Source organism: Canis lupus, chromosome 17, assembly GCF_048164855.1.
Source record: "Canis lupus baileyi chromosome 17, mCanLup2.hap1, whole genome shotgun sequence".
NCBI classification, from domain to species: domain Eukaryota; kingdom Metazoa; phylum Chordata; class Mammalia; order Carnivora; family Canidae; genus Canis; species Canis lupus.
Window position 1 is genome coordinate 56,695 of NC_132854.1, and position 24,371 is coordinate 81,065.

Here is a 24,371-nt window from a genome sequence, read left to right on the forward strand (position 1 = left end):
TAAGCCACTGTGTTCTTGGCCTCACTTCATTTGTGGCTTTCTACTTTTTTTTTTTCTTTTATGTCTCAGATCAGGATAACCTAATACTTTTTTTTTTTTTTTTTAAAACCTTGGCAATTTGCTTCCTGTACAGTCACATGCCTTTAGTCATTGTGACCCTGTCTACATTTTCATTTTCTTACTTTCCTATGTAATTATAACTATTTAAAAAAAAAAAACTATTTTAAATAAACTCAGTCCGATGATTTTCTATAATATGAGAAATTCTATAAATATGAGAAAATTAGAAAATTATAAGAAATATGTACCATCTTTCACTCAACATTCATGGACCTGATAACCACTATATTTTAGGTGACCTACTTCCTTTTCATTAATTGGACTCTTACCTGAACTGGGATGTCTTTTTTTTTTTTTCTTTTTTTTTTATTGAAGTCCGATTTGCCAACATACAGTATAACACCCAGTGCTCATCCTGTCAAGTGCCCTCCTCAGTGCCCGTCACCCAGTCACCCCATCCCCCTCCATTTCCCCTTCTACTACCCCTTGTGAACTGGGATGTCTTTAGCAGATACTGCTTGTTTTGTTTTTTAAGATTTTTTTTTTTAAGTAATTACTATACCCCATGGGCTTGAATGAAGACATAGAAGGATGCTTACCATGTTGGATCTAAGCAAGCGACAAGCTACATGAAATTCAGATGCTTAGAACATAAATTTGTTTTCTTAAATTTCTATAGTTCACTGGGCCAAAGCCAGGGTGTCAGCAGGGAGGCACTAGAAGAGCATCCATTCCCTTTGCTTTGCATTTTCTATCAGCTCATGGTGCCCTTCCTAGCACCTAGCATCTTCCATGTGTTTACACTAGGCCACCCAGATAATCTAAGATGATTTTCCTATTGTAAAGTCAGCTGATTAGCAAACCTAAATCTCCTTTGCCATTTAAACTGCCACAGTCGTAAGGCCTGACAATTGGGACCAGACCTGGGCTTGAAATTTGGGGTTTTGGTTCCTCTGCTTGGCTTATTGCAAGACAGGTTTCTTCAGCAATACATCTGTTGCCACCTTACTGGTCTAGGCCCTCATCACTGTGTAAATCTATTAGTACAGTAGACTGCTTAGAGTGTGGGAATTCAGTGTCAATTCACATTCACCCTTTACACACTGAAATAAGGTCTCCACAAGACTGATTTTATGTTGCACATTTAAGGTCCAGTTACTAAGGTCTTCTGTTGACAAACCAGACCTTACTCAAGCAACCTTCAAACCCCACTCTGCTCATTGTTTTTTCTTCCCCCCAAGAAAGTGCTCCCTGTTTCCTATTAAACTGCCACCCTGGGATGCCTGGGTGGCTCAGTTGGTTAAGCCTCGGCTTTCAGCTCAGGTCATGATCTCAGGATCCTGGAATCAAGTCCTGCATTGGGCTTCCTGCTCTGGGGAAGTCGGAGTCTGCTTCTCCCTCTCCCTGTGCCCCTCCCCTCTGCTGAATCTCTCTCTGTCTCAAATAGACAAGTCTTTTTTTTTTTTTTTTTTTTTTGAGTTCAATTTGCCAACATACAGCATTCAAATAGACAAGTCTTAAAAACACACATACAACTGCTACTCACTAAGCAAGCTTAGCACAATTCTCTCCACCTAGGGCTACTCTTCCCAAACTTTTTTATGAACAAGAAAGAATGGGGCATCTGGGTGGCTTAGTGGTTGAGCATCTGCCTTTGGCTCAGGTCATGATCCTGGGGTTCTGGGATCAAGTCCCCACATCAGGCTCCTTGCAGGGAGTCTGCGTCTTCTGCTTATGTCTCTCTGTGTATCTCTTATGAATAAATAAAATCTTTAAAAAAAATTTTTTTAAGTGAATTGGAGAAAGAAGAGAAAACCCTATACAAATGAATTGGGCCTCTTTTACTGTTGACTCAGTGCAGGAATGCTATGTTTACATTACAAGTTCTCCAGACTAAAACTGAAAAAAAGTTGGGATAGAATAATAAATACATTTCAACACTTTTGATCCTGACCAATTAGTGGCTTAGTTGGCTTGAGCATAATGTTAATTAACTTGCTTCTATCACTAGCTTATCTCTTGCAAATGCTTGCCATGGACCAATAAGAAGACTAGATGAAATACATAGAAGCCTAGTAAATTCTTGATTTGTATAATTGGAAGAGTTAGTTGTAAGTCAAGTGAACAAAAGTCGTATTTGAATCAAAAACAGAGAACCCTGGCCCTTCAGTCAGTTCCCAGACTTGAGCTAGTGTACAAACCCAGAACCCTTTGGATGCAGGGGAGTCCTGGTCCCCTTGAGCAAGGGCCCAAGTACACTGCCAAAACTTTATAGTTAGCCTTTCTCCTAACCTTCACCCAAGGGACTGATGGCTTTGGAGCAGGACAACTGTGAGCTGAGGAGAGGAAATAGACCCTCAGGGATACCTGGACATGGACTGGACTGGAGTGATCTCAGGAGACCCCAAGTGTCCCTGTGGGCCCTCCATTCCAAGCAGGGGCTCATGCAGGTCAGGTTTCCACAGTGTCAGCTCAGGGCTGTCTCAACTGGCTCTGTGGGCCCATAAACCGTCCTGTGGTTATTGCCCCAGCTTGGAAAGTATAGAATTATAGTAGCTATGTTCCATAACTGGCAGTATCCCCACATGGGTTCCCTGGCCTGTGGGGTAAGAGCTATTACAGTGGAAGAGACTAACTGAAAGCCACTAGCCTCTACCTAGGAAAATAGCAAATCAAAGGCAGTCAAGAAGTGAGAATTCTGGGAAGATAAGAGTAGGAAGCACCAGGAATCTGTTCCCCAGGTAGACAACAGTTGCACTGGAGAACCTCTCTGATGTAACCTTGGAACTTCAGTCTCTTGAAAGCTTGCAACTCGCAGGGGAAGGCTTGGACAGTAAATGTTAGCTCTTCACACAGTGGCACCCATCCCCACCCTCGGCCATGTGAGCATCTTGCGCACAACATGCAGGAGCTAGGGTGGGTAAAAAGGACCCTGTCTTCCAAATGTTGGGGATCTGCACTTTGCTGATTCCTAATTTTGATCAAAGAGGCAAGCAGCCATTCTGGTTGCATCTCCCTCATTGTTGCAATCCCTTCTCCCTCCAGCTGAAATGACTTTCAGGAGATTTAAAGGGCAGGACTCCCCACCACCACCACCACCACTACTACCCTACCCCCACCCCAGCCTCAGTTTTGCTTTTCCTCTGGGAAGCCAGATATTAGGACATTAAAAAACAGCTGCCATGTACAGGGAAAATTAGAAAGTGGCTATGAATGCCAAAGGAAAGTCTCAGAAGAGACATAAGACATTGTTTATACCTCAGGCTGATCTCAGCACAGAACCTACAATAATAAAATGAAAACAACAAAAAATAGCAAAACCTGGGGAAGGAGGAGACTGATTTCCACAGTTACACATTTTAGATTCAAATGTCCAGTGTTTCACAAAATATTACAAGACAAAGACCCATTCAAAGGAAAATAATTCAGCAGAATCTGTGAGAAAGATTTAATGGCAGATATACTAGACAAAGACTCTAAAACAATGGTCCTAAAGATGCTCAAAGGACTAAAGAAAGGTGGAGAAAGTCAAGAAAAGGATGTATGGACAAAATGGAAATACTAACAAGGATACTGAAAACCTAAAAACTTCTGGAGCTGTGAATACCACAACTAAATGAAAAATTCACCAGGGGGATTCAGAGGCAGAGCGGAATTCATGAATTTGAAGATAGGACAATGGAAATTATCCAGATTGAGGAACAGAAAGAAAAAGGATTGAAGAAAAGTGAGCAGAACCTGAGACATGTAGGACATTACCAAGTAGACCAACATATACATTGTGGGCATCCCAGAGAAGGAAGAGAGAAAGGGGAGGAGTGAATATCTGAAGAAATAAATGGCTGAAAACTTTCCAAACTTGAGGAAATATATGAATATAAATATCCAAGAAGTTCAACAAACTCCAAGTAGTATGAACTCAAGAGACCCACCCTGAGACACATTATAATCAAACATTTAAAAGCCAAAGAACAAATCTTGAAAGCAATAACAGAGAAGAAAATTACCACATACAAGGGATCCTCCATGAGAATATGTGCAGATTTCTTATCAAAATTTGTAGGCCAGAAGACACTGGATCAATGCATTAAGAGTGCTAAAAGAAAAAAAAAAAAAAAAAAAACCCTGTTAACCAAGAATTCAATATCTGGCAAAACTGTCCTTCAAAAGTGAGGGAGAAATCAAGACATTTCCAGAATAAAAAGCTGAGTGATTCTGTGACCTCCAGTTGTACCCCCTCAGTAAATGCTCAATGGAGTCCTGTAGGGGGACATGAATAGACACTAGACATTACCTCAAAGCCAATATGGAGAAATGAATATCTTCATAAAGGTAAATATATGGGCAATTATAAAAGCTAGTATTATTGTAACTATGGTTTGTAACTGTACTTTTTTCTTAGCTAAGTGATTTTTTTAAAAGATTGTATTTATTCATGAGACACACACACACAGAAGCAGACAGAGGCAGAGGGAGAAGCAGGCTTCCTGCAGGAAGCCTGACATGGAACTCAATCCCAGGACCCCAGGATCATGACCTGAGCCAAAGGCAGATGCTCAACCACTGAGCCACCCAGGCGTCCCTAGCTAAGTGATTTAAAAGATTAACACATATAAAGGAAAAATGACTACTATAAAACTAGTATTTGTAACTTGGCTTTTAACTCCAAAATTTGTTTTCTACATTACTTAGGAGACTAATGCATTTATTTGTTTTTTTTTTAAATGTTTCATTGATTTGTCAGAGAGAGAGCACAAATGAGGGGAGCAGCAGGCAGAGAGAGAAGCAGGGCTCAGCAGGGAGCCCGATGCAGGACTCAATCCCAGAACCTTGAGATCATGACCTGAGTCGAAGGCAGACACTTAACCCACTGAGCCACCAGGCTTCTCGAGACTAACACATTTTTAAAAATTATTACTTTATTTTATTTATTTATTTTTTTTTTACCTCCCACCCACACCTAAAAATTATTACTTTATGTTTTGGGACACACAGGTATAAAGATGTAATTCTGTGGCATCAACAACCCAAAGGGGCGAGGGGATGGAGTTGTGAAGGAGAGTTTTTCTGCTATAGAAGTTGTGCTGCTATAAATTCAAATTAGAATAACTTTAGGATGTTGATCCCCATGGTAATCACAAAATTGCCAGAGATTACAGGCAAAAGGGAATTAAGAAGGAATTCAAACATTTCACTTAAAAAAATCAACTACATGCAAAAGAAACAAATATAGGAATGAGGAAAAAACTACATTCCGTATGCCCTATAAGCTACAGGGCATATACAAAACAAATAGCAGAATGTCTCATCTAGTGGATGAGATGGAGACTTCCCACCTTAGCAAAAAAGAACTGGACTGAGGACCATGAGCCCTCCTTATAGGAAGGAGAAGGAGGGGCAGCCCAGGCCCCCAGAAGGCTATGCTGGTGGAAAGGGGGCTTTTCTCTTCTGCCAGGCAGATTTGGCGCTGCTGAATGACCACCGAAGGTTCACAGCCAGCAGAGGGTGGCAGGTGGGAACTAACATGGTCTCCTGGCTCCAGAGTGCCCAGCACATTGTACGCACTCAGTACACACTGGCTGATTACATGAGTGAATGGCCTTTCCACAAACAGGCACAGGCTACCAGGAACGTGACGCTGGCCAGCCGAGTTCCTTTATGGAATGTAAGTGACAATGGAAAGTCAACCCTCGGGCAGCCCTGGTGGCGCAGCGGTTTAGCACTGCCTGCAGCCCAGGGCATGATCCTGGAGACCCTGGATCGAGTCCCACGTCAGGCTCTCTGTATGATACCTGCTTCTCCCTCTGCCTGTGTCTCTGCCTCTCTCTCTCTCTGTCTCTCTGTCTCTATGAATAAATAAAATCTTTAAAAAAAAAAAAAAAAAAAAGGAAAGTCAACCCTCTTCCATACAGTCTTGTTTGCTCCTGTGAAGCTGGGGGCAGAGAGCACTTTGCTTGGAACAGGATACTGTGAGAAAAAAAGCTGGTGAGAAAAAAAGCAAGAGTGGTGAGCACAGAAACCACCCTGGCCATGCATACTATTTGTGGTTGTGGAACTCCAGAAGGAGCTCATGACCTCCTCTCTCCTACCCTATGATCTGTTTAAGACTAGAAGACAGGCTCCCTCTCCATGCAAGGACTTCCACCACCTGGCCATCACCAAAAGTGAGGTGAGGCACCAGCAAAGCTAAGGACCCACCTTCTTGGACATTACAACTTTAATGCTTGATGAGCACACACCTACTTTCCTACTGGGGATGATGAGCACAGTGGTTGAGAGCTTGGGCTGTGAAGTCAAACCCACATTTGTACCTGCCTCCCTTGTTGTGTATGTGTGTGCATGCCTGAATGTGAATTTGAACAAGCTATTATCCTCATGTGCAAAATGGGGCTTACTTGTAGGACTTACCTCATAAGGTTTTTGTGGAGTAAGACAGCACTTAGTAAAGTTACTGGCACACTGAATGTAATTCATAAATACCGGATGTCATTGTTACCTCATGCTCTGATTGAATCGGGCTAATGAGAATTTTGACCACTGGTGGGGCAAGTAATAGTGAAAGATTAAGATTTTATGGCCTACCTCCTTTTTTTTTTTTTTTTTTTTGAGATTTTATTTATTCATGAGAGACACAGGCAGAGAGAGAAGCAGGGTCCCTGTGGGGAGCCCGATGTGGGACTCGGTCCTGGGACCCTGGGACCATGACCTGAGCCAAAGGCAGATGCTCAATCACTGAGCCACCCAGGTGCCCTGGCCTACCTCTTCATGACAATGAGTTGCGAGCTTTTTGTGTCTGCTTCCCAGAGACAGAAGATGAATGAGTCCAACTGAATAGCAAACCCTTTTAAAAGTTGGGTCTTTGTTTTCAGTAAGATTGAAAGAGTTATCAAATGATAAAACCCTTACAAGTAATATTTGATTATAGATACGTTGAACACTTGGCCTATAATTTGAAAGAAACTTAAAGAATTAGGTAGTATTTCTATTACAAGACCCCTCTGGTCCCTACTACATCAACATGATCTCAGCAATTAGAACAATGAAAATGAAACACTAGAATAGAACTGTCCAGCATCATCTTATTGTATCAGTACTAAGAATTCATTCAATTAATCTGTCAACATATGAACCAAGTGGGAAAAAATCCCCATCTGAGATGAATTTTTAAACACTTTATTACTAAAAATTTTAAACATTCATAAAAGTGGAGAGAGTAGTGAAATGGATCCTTACCAGCTTCAACCAGCTTGTGAATATGCTGCTGTTTTTAATTCACAGAGGGATATTGTCAATTCAGGTGCTGTAGCAGACTACCAGTGATGGGCCCCCACAGTGGGAAACTACTGTGCCAGAAGGCATGTGTCTGCTTCTCTGGACAGCTTATCTGGAAGTCACAGTTTTCTCTCCACCTAGAACAACTCTCCCAAGAGAGGTGAGGAACATCCACACAGATTTCCAGCTGAACAAGAAGCAGCAGGGCAAGTGTGGTAGCAGTGGCGGGGGAACACTCTGGGGGTGCCTGCAGCATTTCCAGTGGTCTCAGGCTCCCATGGCTGCTCTTTCCTCACTCTTTAAAGAAAGCCCATATTCCTGGCTCTAGAGGCCTGGCTGGTGGATGTGAGGGAGCCCAGGGGCTGCCCCACTTGGCTGAACTCCTACAAGCTGTGGGTTTGCACCAGCCCCCAGCAGAACTGTGATGCAGCCACGTGACCTCCTGTCTGGGGGCTCGGTCAGACATTTCTTGCTCTATCCTAGGAGGGTCCCAGAGTGGAACCAATGAAGGATGCATGGATTTGTTCACTCCTTTGAAAGTGCCCACTGTGTGTCAGAACCAGCTTTAGGTTCGGGGATAGGAAATGAATATAGCAGCCAGCTTCTGTGGTATTCAAAGGCAGAGAGTGGTAATAGAGAGGCTGAGTGAACACTAAGTTGTTCTCAAGTGAAGAGTGAGTTTCTCAGGGAGGCCCGGGCAGTCAGGGCACTGAGAAGACTGGTCTAGAGCAGCTGGCTCACAGCCTGAGGTGAGGGTGGAGCCTGGGAGCCTTGTGGGGTCAGAAGGCCTGCATGGGGCTGGAGATGCTGTACCCTCCAACAAGTAGGGATGTAGGGAAAGGCACATTAGGATACAAGGGCACAAGCAGATGGCAGTGGAGGCAGCATGCAGGTGCTGGACACAGAAAGGAGCACCCAGGAAAGCTTGGATGGTCCCAAAGCACGGGTCATCTCAGATGACTCAGGGTCACAGCAGTGCCATCCCTAAACCACCCCGCACTGCTGACACCCATGCTGGTCCCCTGTGTCCTCTACTTGAGACTGTCAACTCCACAGTTGCTCACAGAGCGTCAGTGAGCTGGAGTCTTGCAGGTTCCATACCCTGACAAAGGCGCAGTCTTGCCAACTGTCGAGCTTGTGGGTCTTTGCCAACCTGCAGTAAATGCCTACAGAAAAAGTCACAGAATAGACTTGTTCTCACAGGGTTCCTTGAGTGTAGCTATCCTCCTGGACAGCTGAGGATCTCTGGTCTGTGAAACCATTCTAGTCTAGAAACTGGTTGAAGGGCCAGGTATCTCTTAGCGCTGCTCAAATCAGGCCTATATTTACAGGACCTGACATAGGGTTTGATTATGCCAAGCAGGCAGGAATCTAGCAGGCAGTTTACCCTTTCCTGCCCCAGGCACTTGGTAACCAGTCACCCCCAGAGTCATCCGGAGGAAGGCCATTCTGATTGCCACCTGGCCCTTCTGCCTGCTACAGTCAGCTTCTCTCGGCTTTGCCACTAAACTCCTGGGTCCTCCTTTCCCATTAAACCCAGGGTGCCTACGGTAGTTTCCTATGGCTGCTGTGACAAATGACCACAAGTTTAGTGGCTTAAAAGCACAGAAATTTACTCTTGTTACAATTACGGAGGCCAGTGTCGGCAAGGTTTGCTCCCACAGGAGACCCTGGGGAACCATCTGTTTTTGGCCTCCTCCAGCTCTTGGGGGCCGCAGGCTTCCTTGGCTTGTGATGGTGTCTGCATGTCACCTTCTCTTCTGAACACAAAATATGAAATTTTATTTACTCATGAGAATTTATTCATTTTTTTCACTGGGGGTGAAACCCTTCCCTGTTTCCCTTACCTGCACATCCCAGGAGAATCTCCCCATGTCAGACCCTGAATTTAATGAATTTAATCATGTCTACAAAACCCTTTACCTCCCCATATAGGGTAACCTTCACAGGCTCCAAAGACTAGGATGTGGCCACCTCCTGGGCTGTTTCCCAGCCCAATCCAGAGCTCACTTCAAGTGTGATAAGAATTTTGGATATTTCAACCTCATTTGGCCACTACTGAATACAGGCTCCTACCAACCAGTTGTATCAGCAAGTAGAACCTCCCCTTTGTTTAAACCAATACATTATTCATAAAATCAGCCTATTTTATTCTCTAGACTCCCACACTCAGAACCCATTCCTCCATTTTTTCCCTTCATCTTTGCTGACAGGTAAAGGACTCTGTTCTTTTGTGGAAGCCGAGTCTTCCCAGCATCGACCTGTATTTCAGGTCTGATAACATTGGTGGGTTAGGAGGAGCCTGAGAGAATCTGCTTCCCTGGGGAGGGAAGGGCATGAGAGCATCAGTGGGGTGTGGGTGTTGGGACAGCCTGGTGTGTTGCCAGTCTGTCAAAGACTCCTAAATACCTCTATTCTGGCACAGAGGCCACTCTTTCTATATTATTGAACCAACTTTCATATTTTGTGGCTATTTTCACCATGTGACCATACAACAATTTTACCACTTGCATAGCAACTCCCAGTTTCTAGGTTTTAAGAATTTAGAGGTTTTGTTTGGTTTACATTCCAATTCAGTGCTGCTAGAAATCGCCACCCCATACCATATCTTGCACTCCTTTCGCCTTTTACATTGTTCCATGGTGGTAGCAATGTGATTTCCACAAACCTGAACCAGTGGATAGTTGATTCCAGGTGACCACAGATGATTACCACCATAGGGTATAGGCTGCCAGATTCTTATTCCTGGATACTAATGGTACTTGTACTCAAGCCAGTGTAACTTCTTCCCCCAGATTTCCTTGTTACTGTTGCCTCTAACTCCCTCCCTATTTATCTGTTTTCCTGTGGAGTTCTTGGTTTTAAGTAACAGATAATTGATCCTAGCTGACTTAAGCAGAAAAGGGAAATTATTGGAAGGATCATAAGTAGCTCAGAGAATGAACGTGAAGAGAGAATGAGATGAGGCTCAGAACCAATGGACAGGGTGGAGTGCAGGAAGCTGCACCGGGCCCTGCCACTGGGTGCCATTATCACCAGTGCCACCACATGCTGCTGCCTTCAGTGGCTCCACATTGTGCCTCACCTCTGCATCATTCCCAAACCAGGGTCATGGGGTGTTGAGCTTTGGCTTCCTGTTGCCAGGGGCAAGGGATCCCAAATTTTATTACTCCCAAATAGATCAGTGTCCCTGGGAAGATGACTTTAAAAAGTCAGGAAATACCTATATTTCCTGTGTACACTTCAGCCCTTATGTCAGTGAACCATAATTGTCTCTTCATCTACTTATGTGGATTTCCCTGGCAAACAGAGAGCTCATTGTCAGCAAAACTCTTGTGCTTTGTAACCTGAGCACACAGCACCTGTCCCTGGTACGACATAGACACCCACACCAGTGTATCTTCACTGAAGCAATGAAGTAGAGGGGTGTAGGCTGTGGGGCTGCCCATGGCAGGTGAAGGGTTTTGTCTGTGCTGTGGGAGAAGATGCAGCCCTGTCCCTTATTCCTAGAGGGCAGAACTTGTAATTCACCTCTTAGAAGCAGCATAAGAGGATTATGGAAATGTGTATAAAATGGAAATGCTTAAGTTCCAGGAAAAATTTGGAGGACTTCGTATTTCTCGTCTGTTTTTTTTTTTTAAGATTTTTTTTTTTTTTTTGAGAGAGCAACTGCATGCACAAGCAGAAGGAGGCAAAAGGAGAGGGACAAGTAGACTCTTCACTGAGAGCAGAGCCCAGTGTGGGGTTCAATCCCAGGACCCTGAGATCATGACCTGAGCCAAAATCAAGAGTTGGACACCTAACTGACCGAACCACCAAGGCACCCCTAAATATTTGTTTAATTAGCAAGAGTTGCAAGAGGAACCATGGCTTTATCACATTACAACCTCAGGCCTTTGGGTTGTTTCTTTGCATCCATTTGTAAATGGAGGTCATGGCTGCGCACTGGTGTGGCCTCTGGTTCTTACAGAAAGCATGGTGAGATGAAGAGGGTCTCTGGAGGCTTCAGAACCACATGGAGGATGAGAGCTGGGCCCAAAATTATCAGAAGTTCTTAGGCAGCACTTGGGAATGCTTATTTCAAGTAAGTCCCCCAGGAGCTGCTGAGGGTGGGGTACCGCACTGTTGTGCAGGCAGTGGATTTCCTCAGGGTGAAAGCTTTCATATACGTTAAAACAAAACAAAACCTGTCAGTCAGGATCAGATTTGACTGCAAGTAATGGACACAGTCACTCAAACAGCTTAAACAAGGATACCCCCTCTCACCCAGGAGTCCACAGGAGATGAGCTCCCTGCACTCACAGAGGCCATGAACCCACCACCCGACCAGGGACAGCTGCCCCACACAGGTCCAGAGCAGATTGGCTGCATCTGGGGGCAGCACAGATCAGACAGGGGCAGGCTGCTAGGGGCTCTGTTCAGAAGAAAGCAGGCAAGAGGGATCATAGGCCTACTTGGCAGTGAAGTGTCTGTGACTTTAGGTGACAGTTTTTGCCTAGAATGCTCAATTGCTCCATGTTATGTTTATGGCAAGAGGCCTGTGGAAACCATTTAGCACTGGATTACAGACAGCCTAATGTAGGAGACTTTTAACTTTTTAAAAGTTGTTCCTTTGAGGGTCTGACAAAAGCTTAATATAGACCAGACCAGAGGAAAAAAAATGTTTGATCTTCTTATTCATAATATGGTGAGGTTAATTAGGGAGCCCGTGGAGGGCCACAAGAACAGCAGCGTCACAACAGCATGCAATGTGGATTTCAGGTTAAGGATTCCTGATCTAGAGGACTCAGTTCTGCCATTTATGACTCAGAGGACGTGAGGAAGACCCTCCCTTTTAGGTATTTCTCCTCCTTTTGTGAAGGGTATGAGCCCCAAGAAGTCAGAGGCTGGTCTTTGCTCACTGCTGCAGGCTTGATGCCTACAAAAGTGCCGCCTCCCACAGAGGCGTTCACTGCAAATGTGATGAATGAGTAAATGAATGGACATCCTAGAGTGACGAAATTGCCTCTTCAAAGAGCTGTTGTCAGACGAAATGTGAGGGAGTCCTAATGGTGAGATTCCATCATTTCACTGAAGCAGTTGTTATTTCTTAATGAGGACCATCTTTTCAGTGGGAATATGGCTTTATTCCCTTTGTGAAGAAGCACAGGTACTTTCAAAATCAAGTGACTTCTTTAGAGAGTGGGTGGGATTGAGTTGGCCTGTCATAACCTGTCCTGTCTCTGCCCATGGCTGTCTTGTTCTCTCGCTGATATTTAGGTCAAGTGTGGAAAGTGCTTGGGAAAGAATCCTCCTATTCCTCAAGGAGGATTCTTCTTTGAATCTGTGTTGGGGAAAATTTGATTTGTTAGTTCACATGCCTGACAACATAGTCCTACAGATCTTCTCTTTTTTTTTATTTGGATGACACTGGGCAGCTGTTGAAACCTGCAAAAAATTCCAAAAGGTAAGGCCTTAAAAAATAAATAGATGTATTTTACTGGTAAATATTATACAGAATTCCAAAGAGAAGGAGCATGATTTAGAAAACCCTAACTTCATGTGATGACAAACCCTGGATTTGGGCAATGACAAAATAGGTTTTACTTACAGCCTAAGAAACTGGTTAGGTTACTGCTCAAGAGGCAAAAAAGTGGCACATCAGAGAGAATGATAAGGTGGTCATTTGTAAAACAGAAGGTCAGTAAGTGTTGTAGACAAACCTATTCCTGCAAAAAGAAATTCATCATGCTGCATGTCAAAGTAAAGGGTATTAACACACATATTTGAGGAAAATGTTAAAAATAGTACTATTATAGCTTCTAGTTGAACTTAAGCAAATACTAGAAACAGAAAAAGAAACTGTATGGAAGCTCCTAAATGCTGGTTTCACTAGTGTCCTTCAATGAGAAACTTGGCAGATTAGCAAAGACCCCTGGGGAAGGAATGTTTTCAAATTCCTCATTTCACATGTATTATTTCAGGCATTTGTATATATATATTTGGTAACAAGTTTTGAACTCATTTGGAATGAGAAGCAATGAAAATCTATTTTTGTACACAGTTATTATTTAAAAATTAGAAAACAACTAAAAATCATCTTAATCCTACCTCCAATTGCTATTAAATTGTAGTATGTGTCCTGTATTTTTCCTAAAAGATTATTTTTGTGTTTGTACCTCTTAATCCCTTTCACCCATTTTGCCCATCCCCCCATTCCCCCTTCCCCTCTGGCAACCACTGGTTTGTTCTCTTACTTAGGAGTCTGTTTCATTTGTTTTATTTTTTTTATTTTTATTTTATTTTATTTTTTTTTAATTTTTTATTTATTTATGATAGTCACACACAGAGAGAGAGAGAGAGAGAGAGAGAGAGGCAGAGAGAGAAGCAGGCTCCATGCACCGGGAGCCCGACGTGGGATTCGATCCCGGGTCTCCAGGATCGCGCCCTGGGCCAAAGGCAGGCGCCAAACCGCTGCGCCACCCAGGGATCCCTGTTTTATTTTTTTTAGACTCTATATAAAAGCGAAATAATTTGTATTGCTTTTTCCATCCATGTTTTCACAAAAAACAACATCTCATTCCTTTTTGTGACTAATATTCCATTTATATACATACCACGTCCATTCATGGATGGACATTGGGCTGCTTCTATATCTCTACTATTATAAATAATGCTACAAAAAACACACATGCATTTTTTCAAATTAGTGTTTCGATTTTCCTTGGGAAAATAAAAGCAGTAGAATTACCGAATCACGTGGGATTTCCATTTTTAATATTTTCAGTAACTTCTGTACCATTTTTCATAGTGGCTACACCAATTAACACTCCCACCAACGGTGAACAAGGGTTCCCTCTTCTCCATATCCTCTCCAACACTTGTTATCTCTTGTCTTTTTGATACTAGCCATTCTGAACAGGATGAAGTGATTTCTCATTGTGGTTTTAATTTGCATTTCACTGATTAGTGATGTTCTGCATCTTTTCATGTGTCTTTTGACCATCTGTGTCTTTGGGGAAATGTCTCTTCAGGTCTTCTGACCACTTATTAATCAGATTGTTCTTCCAGAATTGATTTATATAATCTTTATATATCTTGGATATTAACCCTTTATCAGATATGTCATTTATGTCATTTGCAAATATTTTCTCCTGTTCTGTAGGTTGCCTTTTTGTTTTCTTGGTAGTTTCTTTTGCTGTGCAGAAGTTTTTCATTTTGGTGTAGTCCCAAGGGTTTATTTTTGCTTTTGTTTCCTTTGCCTGAGATATATCCACAGATATGTTGCTAAGGCTGATGACCACGAGATTGCTGCCTATGTTTTCCTTTAGGAGTTTTATGGTTTCAGGTCTCACATTTAGGTCTTTAATCTGTTTGGAGTTTATTTCTGTGTGTGTTGTAGGAAAATGACCTGGTTTCATTCTTCTGCCTACAGCTATCCAGAACCCAGCACCATTCATTGGGGAGACTATCTTTTCTCCATCATGTATTCTTGCTTCCTTTGTTGTAGATTAACTGACCATATACTTCTACAGTGGTACACATCTTTGCAGACATTTTCTAGCACAAATATCCTATGTGTCTATAAACTACTTAAAGCAAATCTTGCACTTCTAAATTTTTAACACACTGTGGACATTTCAGTGTCAGTTTTCTGCCAGCCAGCCACTGCTGCTGAGCAGTGGGCAGTCTCCATTTCTCTGGTTAGGACTGGGCATAGGGACAGCTGGCATGCTTACTGTCTGTACTTGTGCGAGTCTGTCTGTAGGATATAGTATTAGTTAGGAGTTCACATGCTGGGTGTGAGGATATTTCCATTTTATGTCTCGATATGGCAATTTTGCCCAAAGAATTTTCTTTGTAACATAGGAATGACCAAATCTTATTGGAATGATCCAGGAGAGGGGAACCACCACTGGGTTCCTTCCTGATATTCTGCACCCTCTCAGTCCTCAGGTTCCCTGGAACAGGCCTGTCTCAGTCAGCTCCAGCCACTGTTAACAAAATACTACAGATGGGCAATTTCAGACACACATACTTATTTCTCACAGTTCTAGAGGTTTAAAGTCCAAGATCATAGCGCCACTTGTTCTGGTCCCTGATAAGGCCTTCCTGGCTTGCAGGTGGGCACCTTTTGGTGTCTCCTCTTACAATAATGCTAATTCTATCAGATCAGGGCACCATCCTCATGACCCCATAAACATTGACTACTTCTTCGCTCCAGATATAGGCCACACAGTGGGGGGTTAGGGCTTCAACATGTGAAGGAGTTGGGGAGTTCAGTCTCTAACAAGGCTTGAGTCTGAATATCATGGTTTCTACCATCTGTTAAGACATCCAAGAAATGCCAGCAGTTTGGTACCCAAACATCTCCTAGACTATCCCTCACACCCCAGAGTGGCACAAGAAACCTTTGTCAAATCAGTTGTTCCACTTTTTGGTTCAGAAAAGTATGGTCCCAGTGATGTAGGAAATGGCTACATGGTGTGTGTAACTGGGTAATTATATGTAGGCACACATCTCTCAGTTTGGCACCTTGACATTTCCACCAAGACAATAATTTCTTCTACTAAAAATGCTATTATCATTGAAAAATGCCATTCCTCTATGAGAAAGACTGCTTGTGTTTAAGTCTGCCAGGTCATCTTTTATTGCTTTTGTGATACAGAGTAACTAATGTACTTATTTTTCTTTTAGACTTGTCACAGTAAAGAATTGGGGAGAAATTTAAAACATTGTATGATAAACAGGCTTCTGATACAAAGATAAGGAGGAGCACTTACAAGAAGCTGTTAGCTCTCCACCAAAATGCAGCCAACAGAAGCTCACACAGAGCAGACAGCATTTTTCTAAACTTCATTGAAGTGACAAAAGTTTTGTTTTTTTTTTTTTTAATTTTTATTTATTTATGATAGTCACAGAGAGAGAAAGAGAGAGAGGCAGAGACACAGGCAGAGGGAGAAGCAGGCTCCATGCACCGGGAGCCCGATGTGGGATTTGATCCCGGGTCTCCAGGATCGCGCCCTGGGCCAAAGGCAGGCGCCAAACCGCTGCGCCACCCAGGGATCCTTGACAAAAGTTTCAAAATAAAGATTTAAAACTGAATTTTCATATAACAATTACTATCCCCTTAGATCTTGCTATAATTGGGACTGGACTGAGGAATTACCAGGTGGATTTAAGTGGGCTAATTTGCTTTAAAAAAAAAAAAAAAAACCCCTCTTGACTCTGAATACTATTCTGAAAATAAACTTATTCTCTCTTATTTTTCTCTTTGTTTTTTGCTATTAACACAGATCAAATAGGTCAAATACCTACTTAATTTTCCACTTTAATCTCTGACATGTCCTTAATTTTGGACAGGAAGAACAGAAAACAAATCTACCTGAAGTAGATACCTGATACTTATCTCTTTTCATCAGAGTTGAGAAGACAGACACAAATGAGAGTTCATGATAGATGTGAAAATAAAAGATCCTTCCTCAGGGTGTGATGTGAAAAAGCTCACACCCTTCACCATCTAGGGTCCTCTACATATGCAGAAAGATGGTGGCCAGAAGGGCCACCCGGCCATGGCCTTGCACTCTGTACAGAGAACATGCCGCTTCATGAGCTGCCTCTGCCTCACTTTCCCCCAAGGGTCTCACTGTCATTTGACTCAGGAAGTGGGAGACGATGACTTGGTGAGGACTATTATCAAGCAAGTGAAAACCTGTTTCCAAAGATATGAGATTCTTCAAGGTGCCTATTTCATGTCAGATTTGAGGAATTACCTCAGTCAGCTAGTGTTTATAATTTACTAACAAGACTGAGATCCATTAAAATACTGATAGCTAATGTTCTGCTTTGCTATGTTCACATTTAAATTATTAAAATTATTAGGTAGCTGAATAAAACCAGACTGGCATCTAAAATGAGAAACAATAGGAAAAAGAAAGTTTTGCAAAGCCAATTAGAAGGCAAACCAACAGGTGGCCAGCCCCATGCCACCCCTCGGTCACACTGAGCACTGCAGTCCAACTCCCATGCGTGTGAAGAATATTCTTTCTTAACATTTCTACCATTTCTTAGACAGGTGATAAACTCAGAAACCTTTTCTTAGGGTTATTAGTAATAAAAATTCTACAAATATGAAGGCAGCTTGACTTTGCCAACAACAGGTGCCAGATATCTAAACTTACAGGGACATCATGTATGTCCTGCCCAACCAATTCTAAAGTGAGTCTAAGCCAAAACTGGGAAGTAAATATGGAAATGTTTTATACCAAAATAACTCATTATCCAAATGTGTTATTGTTTAATTAATTTATTTTTTTTTAAGATTTTATTTATTTATTCATGAGAGACAGAGAGAGAGGCAGAGACACAGGCAGAGGGAGAAGCAGGCTCCACGCAAGGAGCCTGACGTGAGACTCGATCCCAGGTCTCCAGGACATGCCCTAGGATGAAAGCAGGCGCTTAAACTGCCGAGCCACCCAGGGATCCCTGTGTTATTGTTTTAAATCAGTTATCTCAAAGTGACTTCTGGGAAGCCCTGGGGACACATCTCAGGAAACTTTCAGAGCATGTAACTAATTTTTACTTATTTTCCAGCTCTACTGAGGTATAATTGACAAATTTGTAATGTTTATAAAGTACACAACATATTGATCTGTAAAATGTATACATTATGAAAGGATTCACACTGAGTATCACCTCACATACTTACTTTTTTTGCGTGAGAAAATTCTCTCTTAAGCAAATTTCAATTTACAATACAGTGTTATCACCTACAATCATCATGTGTACATAAGATCCTCGACCTTACTCTTCTAACTGAATAACCTAGGACTTTCACTAACCTTTCCGTATTTCCCTCATACTCTAGTCCTGGTGGCCATCATTTTACTCTGTTTCTAGTAGTTTGACTTTTTTTTACACTGTCCATGTAAGTGATACATGCAGTATTTGTCTTTTTTCTGTCTGGTTTACTTCATTTAGCACAACGGCCTCCAAAGTTTACCCATGTTGCTGAAAATGGCAGGGCTTCCTTCTATGAGGCCACATAATGTTCCATTTCCTTTATCCACCCATCCATAGTGGACACTAAGGTTGTTTCCATCCTTGGCTACTGTGAATAACAGTGAAAAACATGTGAACAGCTATCTCTTCAAGATAGTGATTCTGCTCCCTTTGGACCTATGCCCACAGTGGAACAGGTAAATAGTATGGTAGCTCTATTTCTAATTTCTTGATGAACTTCCATAATGGCATACTGTAGTGGTTCTACCAACTGGCATTCCCACCAACAGTGCACAAGAGTTCCCCTTCCTTCACATCATTGCCAAGCCTTGCTCTCTTGTCTTTCTGGTTTTAGCCACTCTGACGGGTGTGAGGTGATATCTCCTTGAGGTTTTGATTTGTTTTTCTCTGATGAGTAGTGGTGTTGAGCATCTTCTCATGTACCTGTTGGCTATCTGGGATGTTTTCTGTGGAAAAATGTCTATTTGGGTCTTTCGCCCCCTTTTTAATTTGGTTTTCTGCTATTGAGTTGTAGGAGTTCCTCATATATTTTGGGTTAGGATATTTACACTTATTAGGTGTGTTGTGTGGAGATGTTTTCTTTCTCCATGGGTTGTGTTTTCATTTTACAAATGAGTTCCTCTCACGTGAAGCTTTTTAGTTCAATGTAGTTCCATTTGTTTAGTTTTACTCTTATTGCCTTTGCTTTTCACGTCAAATACAAAAAATTATCACCAAGAATGGTGACAAGGAGTTCCTTCTGGGAATTTTATGGTTCCGTGTCTTATGTTCCAGTCTTCAGTCCATTTTGAGCTGCACTTGTGTTTCCAGATCAAAGCCCAAACAAATAGTGAGAATACAGTGGCTCACTCATCAGGAGATCCAGCCTGATCCATACTCTAAGTTGAGGTCAACAAACTATGATCCATAGGCCAAATATGGCCTGCCTATTTTTATAAATAAAATGTTATTGAAACACACCCCTGCCCATTCATTATGTATTGCTTAATGGCAGAGTTTACAAGCTGTAACAGAGACCAGAGAGCTGGCAAAGTCTACAATAGTTACTACCTACCCCTTTTCCACCACAGCTGGCCATGCTGGGTCACATGGACCTCATTAAATCACAGCAAGTCCTTCTTACTCCTCCTCCACCAAATTCTTGGAGCTCCAGAGTCAAGAGCAAAAGCATAGCAATGCCAAGGGACGGACTGTATGTCCCACAGTCAAACGTCTTTAATGATAAATGAGTAATTCTCCATTTTTTGATAAACATTTCATATTTAGTAAGGAATAATCAACAAAGTGCTCAGGTAATTAAAGCTACATTTTGAAAATATTTTATTATGTAAAATTTGATGTAGGAAAAGTACCACAGCTGGACTTCAAATCCATAGCAACTAAAATTAGTGTTCTAAAGCATAGTGCCAAAAATACATTAATGTTTTAAAATTTCACTAACATTAGAAAATACTGTGAATATTTAATTGCAGAAAACTCCATTATGTTCTTTCAAAATAAAACTGTCCCAGTCTGCAAAAAGGAAAACGCCAGATGCTGTACCTAAGTTATCGCTGTACCCAAATAATGCCCTTATGCTCTCTCAGCAGCCTTTACGTAAGTGGTTATAAACCGTGAGCAGCACATCCATCATTAGACTGTGAAAATACCAGCCACATTGTTATAGGGGCAATACTTAAAGTGGTCAGACTTTACCCAGGGGTAAGGTTCCTGGCTTCAGGGCTACGGCACACAGTTGGCATCAGGGGCTGGATCACCAGGTTACAAAGGCCTAAGAGCTGCTCCCTTCCCTTTTATAAAGTGCAGCTCACACACATGTGATCCGGATCCTGACAGATCACTTACTTATAAATGTGCAGAATTCAAAGTACATGTTATTCCTACATGTTTCAAAGTGCTTCAGAGTCCACACTGGTACAGTACTAATTTCTTCCCTGTTTTAATCATACATTTCTACTTTCCAAAGGATATTATTTGTTCTGTTTTGGCTAAACAGTATATACTAGTTTGTACTAGAAACAGTAACATCTATGACAACTTTTCAATTTTTTAAAAGCGCTTTTTTCTTAAGAATGGTTTCTAGATGTATATTTCTAGTTTCTGATTTCTTTATAAAGAGTAAATTCACCTTGCAGGTTATACTTGACACTGATTGATACATTTCTGGAATGCCCTCTCTAACCCACAGAACACTGAATGGGATGTCCCCATCAAATGTGCATGCTGACTCACCCTGCCTCTTCACTCTTCACTCTTCAGCTAGTGCCAAATCTTCAGCCTCACCCCTGCTCCCATCACGGCCCTCAACAGAGATTCCCCCACCACTTTCTTGTGCTCGGATGTGAGCTTCTGGTTGGTACAGCTGCAAGGCCGGCAAATCCTGCTAGGACAGAGGGATGGGTTACTCTTCCAAAGGTTGGCAACACAGGAGGGAGCAAAACATCTCTATTTCCAGGGTTTGATGATCCTAATCATCTAAAGCAATCAGTCTTACAGCTAAAAAAAAATCTGCCTTTTTTTCACCGCACTATCTCAAAAACCAGGCATTTTAAAGACCAAAAAAAAAAAAAAAGCCATGACGACAGTTAATACTTAAAATAACTCGAAGTAAGGTAAAATTAGAGTCTGGGAAAATGTTATTGCTCAAGCCCAGAACACCCCTGGGGCCAGCAGAATCATGGTATTCTCCTCCCAGGTGGAGAGGTGGAGACTTACAAGCACACCTCAGCGCCTTCCACTAAGGAAAAAAAAGCCCAGCCAATGGAGAGAGTGGGAAAGGGCAAGGCAGGCCTCATGGATCTGAATCCCTGTGCACACAGATGTGCAGGGTTTCCATGTCACCTCCTGCCCGAGGCTGACATGTAGAGACCTGCTTTTCACCAGGGCAACATGGGTGTGCAGAGATGGTGAAAGGACCGTGTAACTCGCAAGGCCTCCTAAGAAATGAGCCACTATGCACAAGGCACCTTATTACCAACAGAGCATCACAGTTAAGTGAGAGAAGTCCCAACATCTAAAGCTGTGCAAACACAGATCACTCAGTGCTGCTATATAAACAGACAACTGAAACTTAAGTGTTTATGTGAACAAGCCCCACCAAAAAGACCCATGGGGCCCTGCTGTTAAGGTAGGTTACCTGACGTTAAGGTAACCACATAAACCTTTTGAGTGATACAGACGTGATTAGGCAAGGGTGCAGATAAGAAGGCTCCCTTTTTGCCTATAGCTCTGCCCTTGCCTTTGCTGGAAACATTTTACAAATCAACATCACTGATACCAACAACACCTTGGGTAGATCTGAAGGGAATTACGCTGAGTGAGAAAGCCAATCTCAGGTCACACACTGTGTATCTCCACTTATATAGCATCCCTGAAATGACAAAATCATGCAGAGGACAGTGTGCCTGCTGAGGCTGGGACAGGGTGGGAGGCATGGCCTGCAGCTCGGGCAGCCTCAGTCCCCTTAGTCACTGGTTGGCTGGGCTGTATAGGGGACTGACTGGCACTGTGGGGCTGGGCCCTGGAAGGGAGGGGACCCAGTTAACAGTGCTTCTCTGCAACAATGTAATCTGAATAAAAATTAACCTCAAACTCTTGGGGGAAAAAAGCCATTTGTTGGTCTAAGTGGGTAATTCCAATCCTGTGTCAACTGCACAGACTTAACTCGTGAGTATTTATGAGCCACTATCTACTAATAATCAGTACATTATTAACAACGTAAGGGAAAGCTCCACAAAGTGTCATGAAAAGCAAACTCTCAGGGTGGTGCACTCCCTATGAGCACAATACCCAGTGGGGGTGGACTTCCCATGACAGAGTATGTGAGCCTATTATAGATTTTTCGCTTTTGGCTAAATAAAAGAACTTCTGTTTAGCAAAGCAGGTGTAAGCAGGCAGACGTGTAGCTTATACTTTTAGGATTGATGAATGAAAGATTATCCCAAACAAAGAGGAGACCTTGTTTCCTGGGCGCTCCATGCTGGGTGCTAGGCCACCTTCACTCTTGTGTTCTCTCCCAGGCCACTCTGCTGCCTCCACAGGGATGCTACTGTCCTGGTTCCCCTTCTTCCCTCGGTCTGGGGGGACTCCTTTCCCCCATCTCGGCTCTTCTTCGTTTCTCCTCGCAAACCTGTTAAACTCAGAGTGCGCTCTGTGCATGCTGCCATCCATGTGGCATCTTTGTGTCTCAGGCTCCTTTGCTCGAAGTCTTCTCTCCATCTCTCTTTGCTCTTTGTCACTATCATTCTGTGACCTGTGATTCAATACAAATTCTCAGGAACCTTAGGTATACTGCTTGTCCATTACCTGTCTTCCCATTCAGACTGCAAGTTCTAGAAGAGGCAGGGAATACCTAAGTCTGCTCATCAGCACGTCAGCAGGTGTGCACGTAATGGACACAAAACAGGCATTTAAGACAAAATTGCTGGGCAGCCCTGGTGGCCCAGAGATTTAGCACTGCCTTCAGCCCGGGGTGTGATCCTGGAGACCCGGGATCGAGTCCTACATCGGGCTCCCTGCATGCAGCCTGCTTCTCCCTCTGCCTGTGTCTCTGCCTCTCTCTCTCTCTCTCTCTCTCTCTCTGAGTCTGTCATGAATAAATAAATAAATAAATAAATAATCTTAAGACAAAATTGCTGAAAGATGAATCAACAATAGTAACAACACTACCTAATGTTAAATATGAATGCCAGACGGGATGAGCACTGGGTGTTATTCTGTATGTTGGCAAATTGAACACCAATAAAAAATAAATTAGAAAAAAAATATGAATGCCATAAGTAATAGGCAAATATATTTAGTTTTCTAATTCTCAGGGAACCTCCCAAAGTAAATATAAGTCCCCCTTTACAGATAAAGTACAGGAGACCAAAGTGCTCATCTGACTAGGAAAGTGGCCCAGGTCCACCTCCATCATGACACAGAGCTGACACTGATGGCTTGGTTTCTGCCTCAAGTGAAGCTAAAATTAATTGAAATTTACTGATTTTTATACATATATCAAACTGATAAATGCATACTATATAAATTAGTGGCTGCTTAGCTCCCTTGGTTCTTAAAGTCTTTCCCTCCACAATCCACAGGTAAAAGGAAAAAAAAGCCCACACACTGGTAAAAGTCCTCACACATTGTCTGTGTCTTCCCCACAAAACAGAAGCAACAGGATTGGTGGGGAGAAAAAGATCTATAAGCAAAGTGTGAATTCACACCAGAAACATGACAAAAAGCACTGCTATATCATAAGCAATAATAGAAATACCTCCAACAGAAACAGTGCTATCATAGATTTCATAATCATGTATAAATTAATTTTATAAACAAACCAATAAATAAATCAGAACCCCCAAAAAGAGGGGAAATTTTTTTTTAATCACAACTCTGTATGTAATAAAGACTGTAAGAAGTTGTTCAGATTGTTGGTTTTCTGGGCAAACGGCAGCCTAATCCTATGACCCTGCTGTCTTGCCTGCAAACATAACTTTACTTTCAGACACCTCAGAAGCAAAGCAGCCCTGGGCTCCAGGAAGCCCCAAGGGTGTCCTGATGCCATGCATAGGTAAGAGCCCTGGGCCAGGGGAACAAGAAGCCCAGACACACATGGCCCCCCATTGGTTGTGGGGAGGTGACCAAACCGCAGAGAGGCTTGCGGACAGGAGCGAGGTACTCCCACCTGACAAGATTCTGAAGGGCCTCTCTGGCCCCCGTGCAGAGACTGTGTCTGTCCCATTCCCACAGAAGCCCTGCTCAAGCTCCTTTCATGAGCAGCATGTCACAAGCGGGCAGAGGAGTCCATGACCAAGAACCTCTAGCCTGAGGCAGGCAGGGCTGGTGGAACAGTAGAATCCACAGCGGCTGGAAAAATTCTATGGAAGGGCCACAAGGACACTAATGCCAACAAAGGAAGCCTAGCACCTGGACAGGAGACTGGGAAGGAGATCCTGAAGACCTAAACGGGGAGAACAGGAATCCGAAGGAAGAGGCCAGGACAGGCACAGCTAAGGAACCAGCAGGACATGTCCCTGCTTTGAAGACAGACTTGA

General features: G+C 42.8%; 1 protein-coding gene across 38 annotated transcripts in view; it reads right to left on the bottom strand.

The window, feature by feature from the left end:
• The window catches only part of UPF3A (UPF3A regulator of nonsense mediated mRNA decay), a 53,380-nt gene that overhangs the window by 7,787 nt on the left and 21,222 nt on the right, over positions 1-24,371 (bottom strand). For 8 of the 38 annotated variants that reach the window (XR_012009672.1, XR_012009670.1, XR_012009674.1 and 5 more), the window contains 2 exons: positions 22,291-22,585; positions 19,630-20,713 (listed from right to left, as the gene is read on the bottom strand). Coding sequence is in view for 16 of the 38 variants with exons in the window: in XM_072782258.1 (XP_072638359.1) it covers positions 20,582-20,713; positions 22,291-22,585 (427 nt within the window). In the remaining 22 variants the exon portion in view is untranslated. Of the gene's footprint in view, positions 1-4,067; positions 4,157-7,293; positions 8,499-8,520; positions 9,093-11,986; positions 12,760-14,068; positions 17,751-19,629; positions 20,714-22,290; positions 22,586-24,371 lie in introns of those variants that run through there. The other 30 variants (XR_012009661.1, XR_012009654.1, XR_012009662.1 and 27 more) reach the window with 18 other exon arrangements.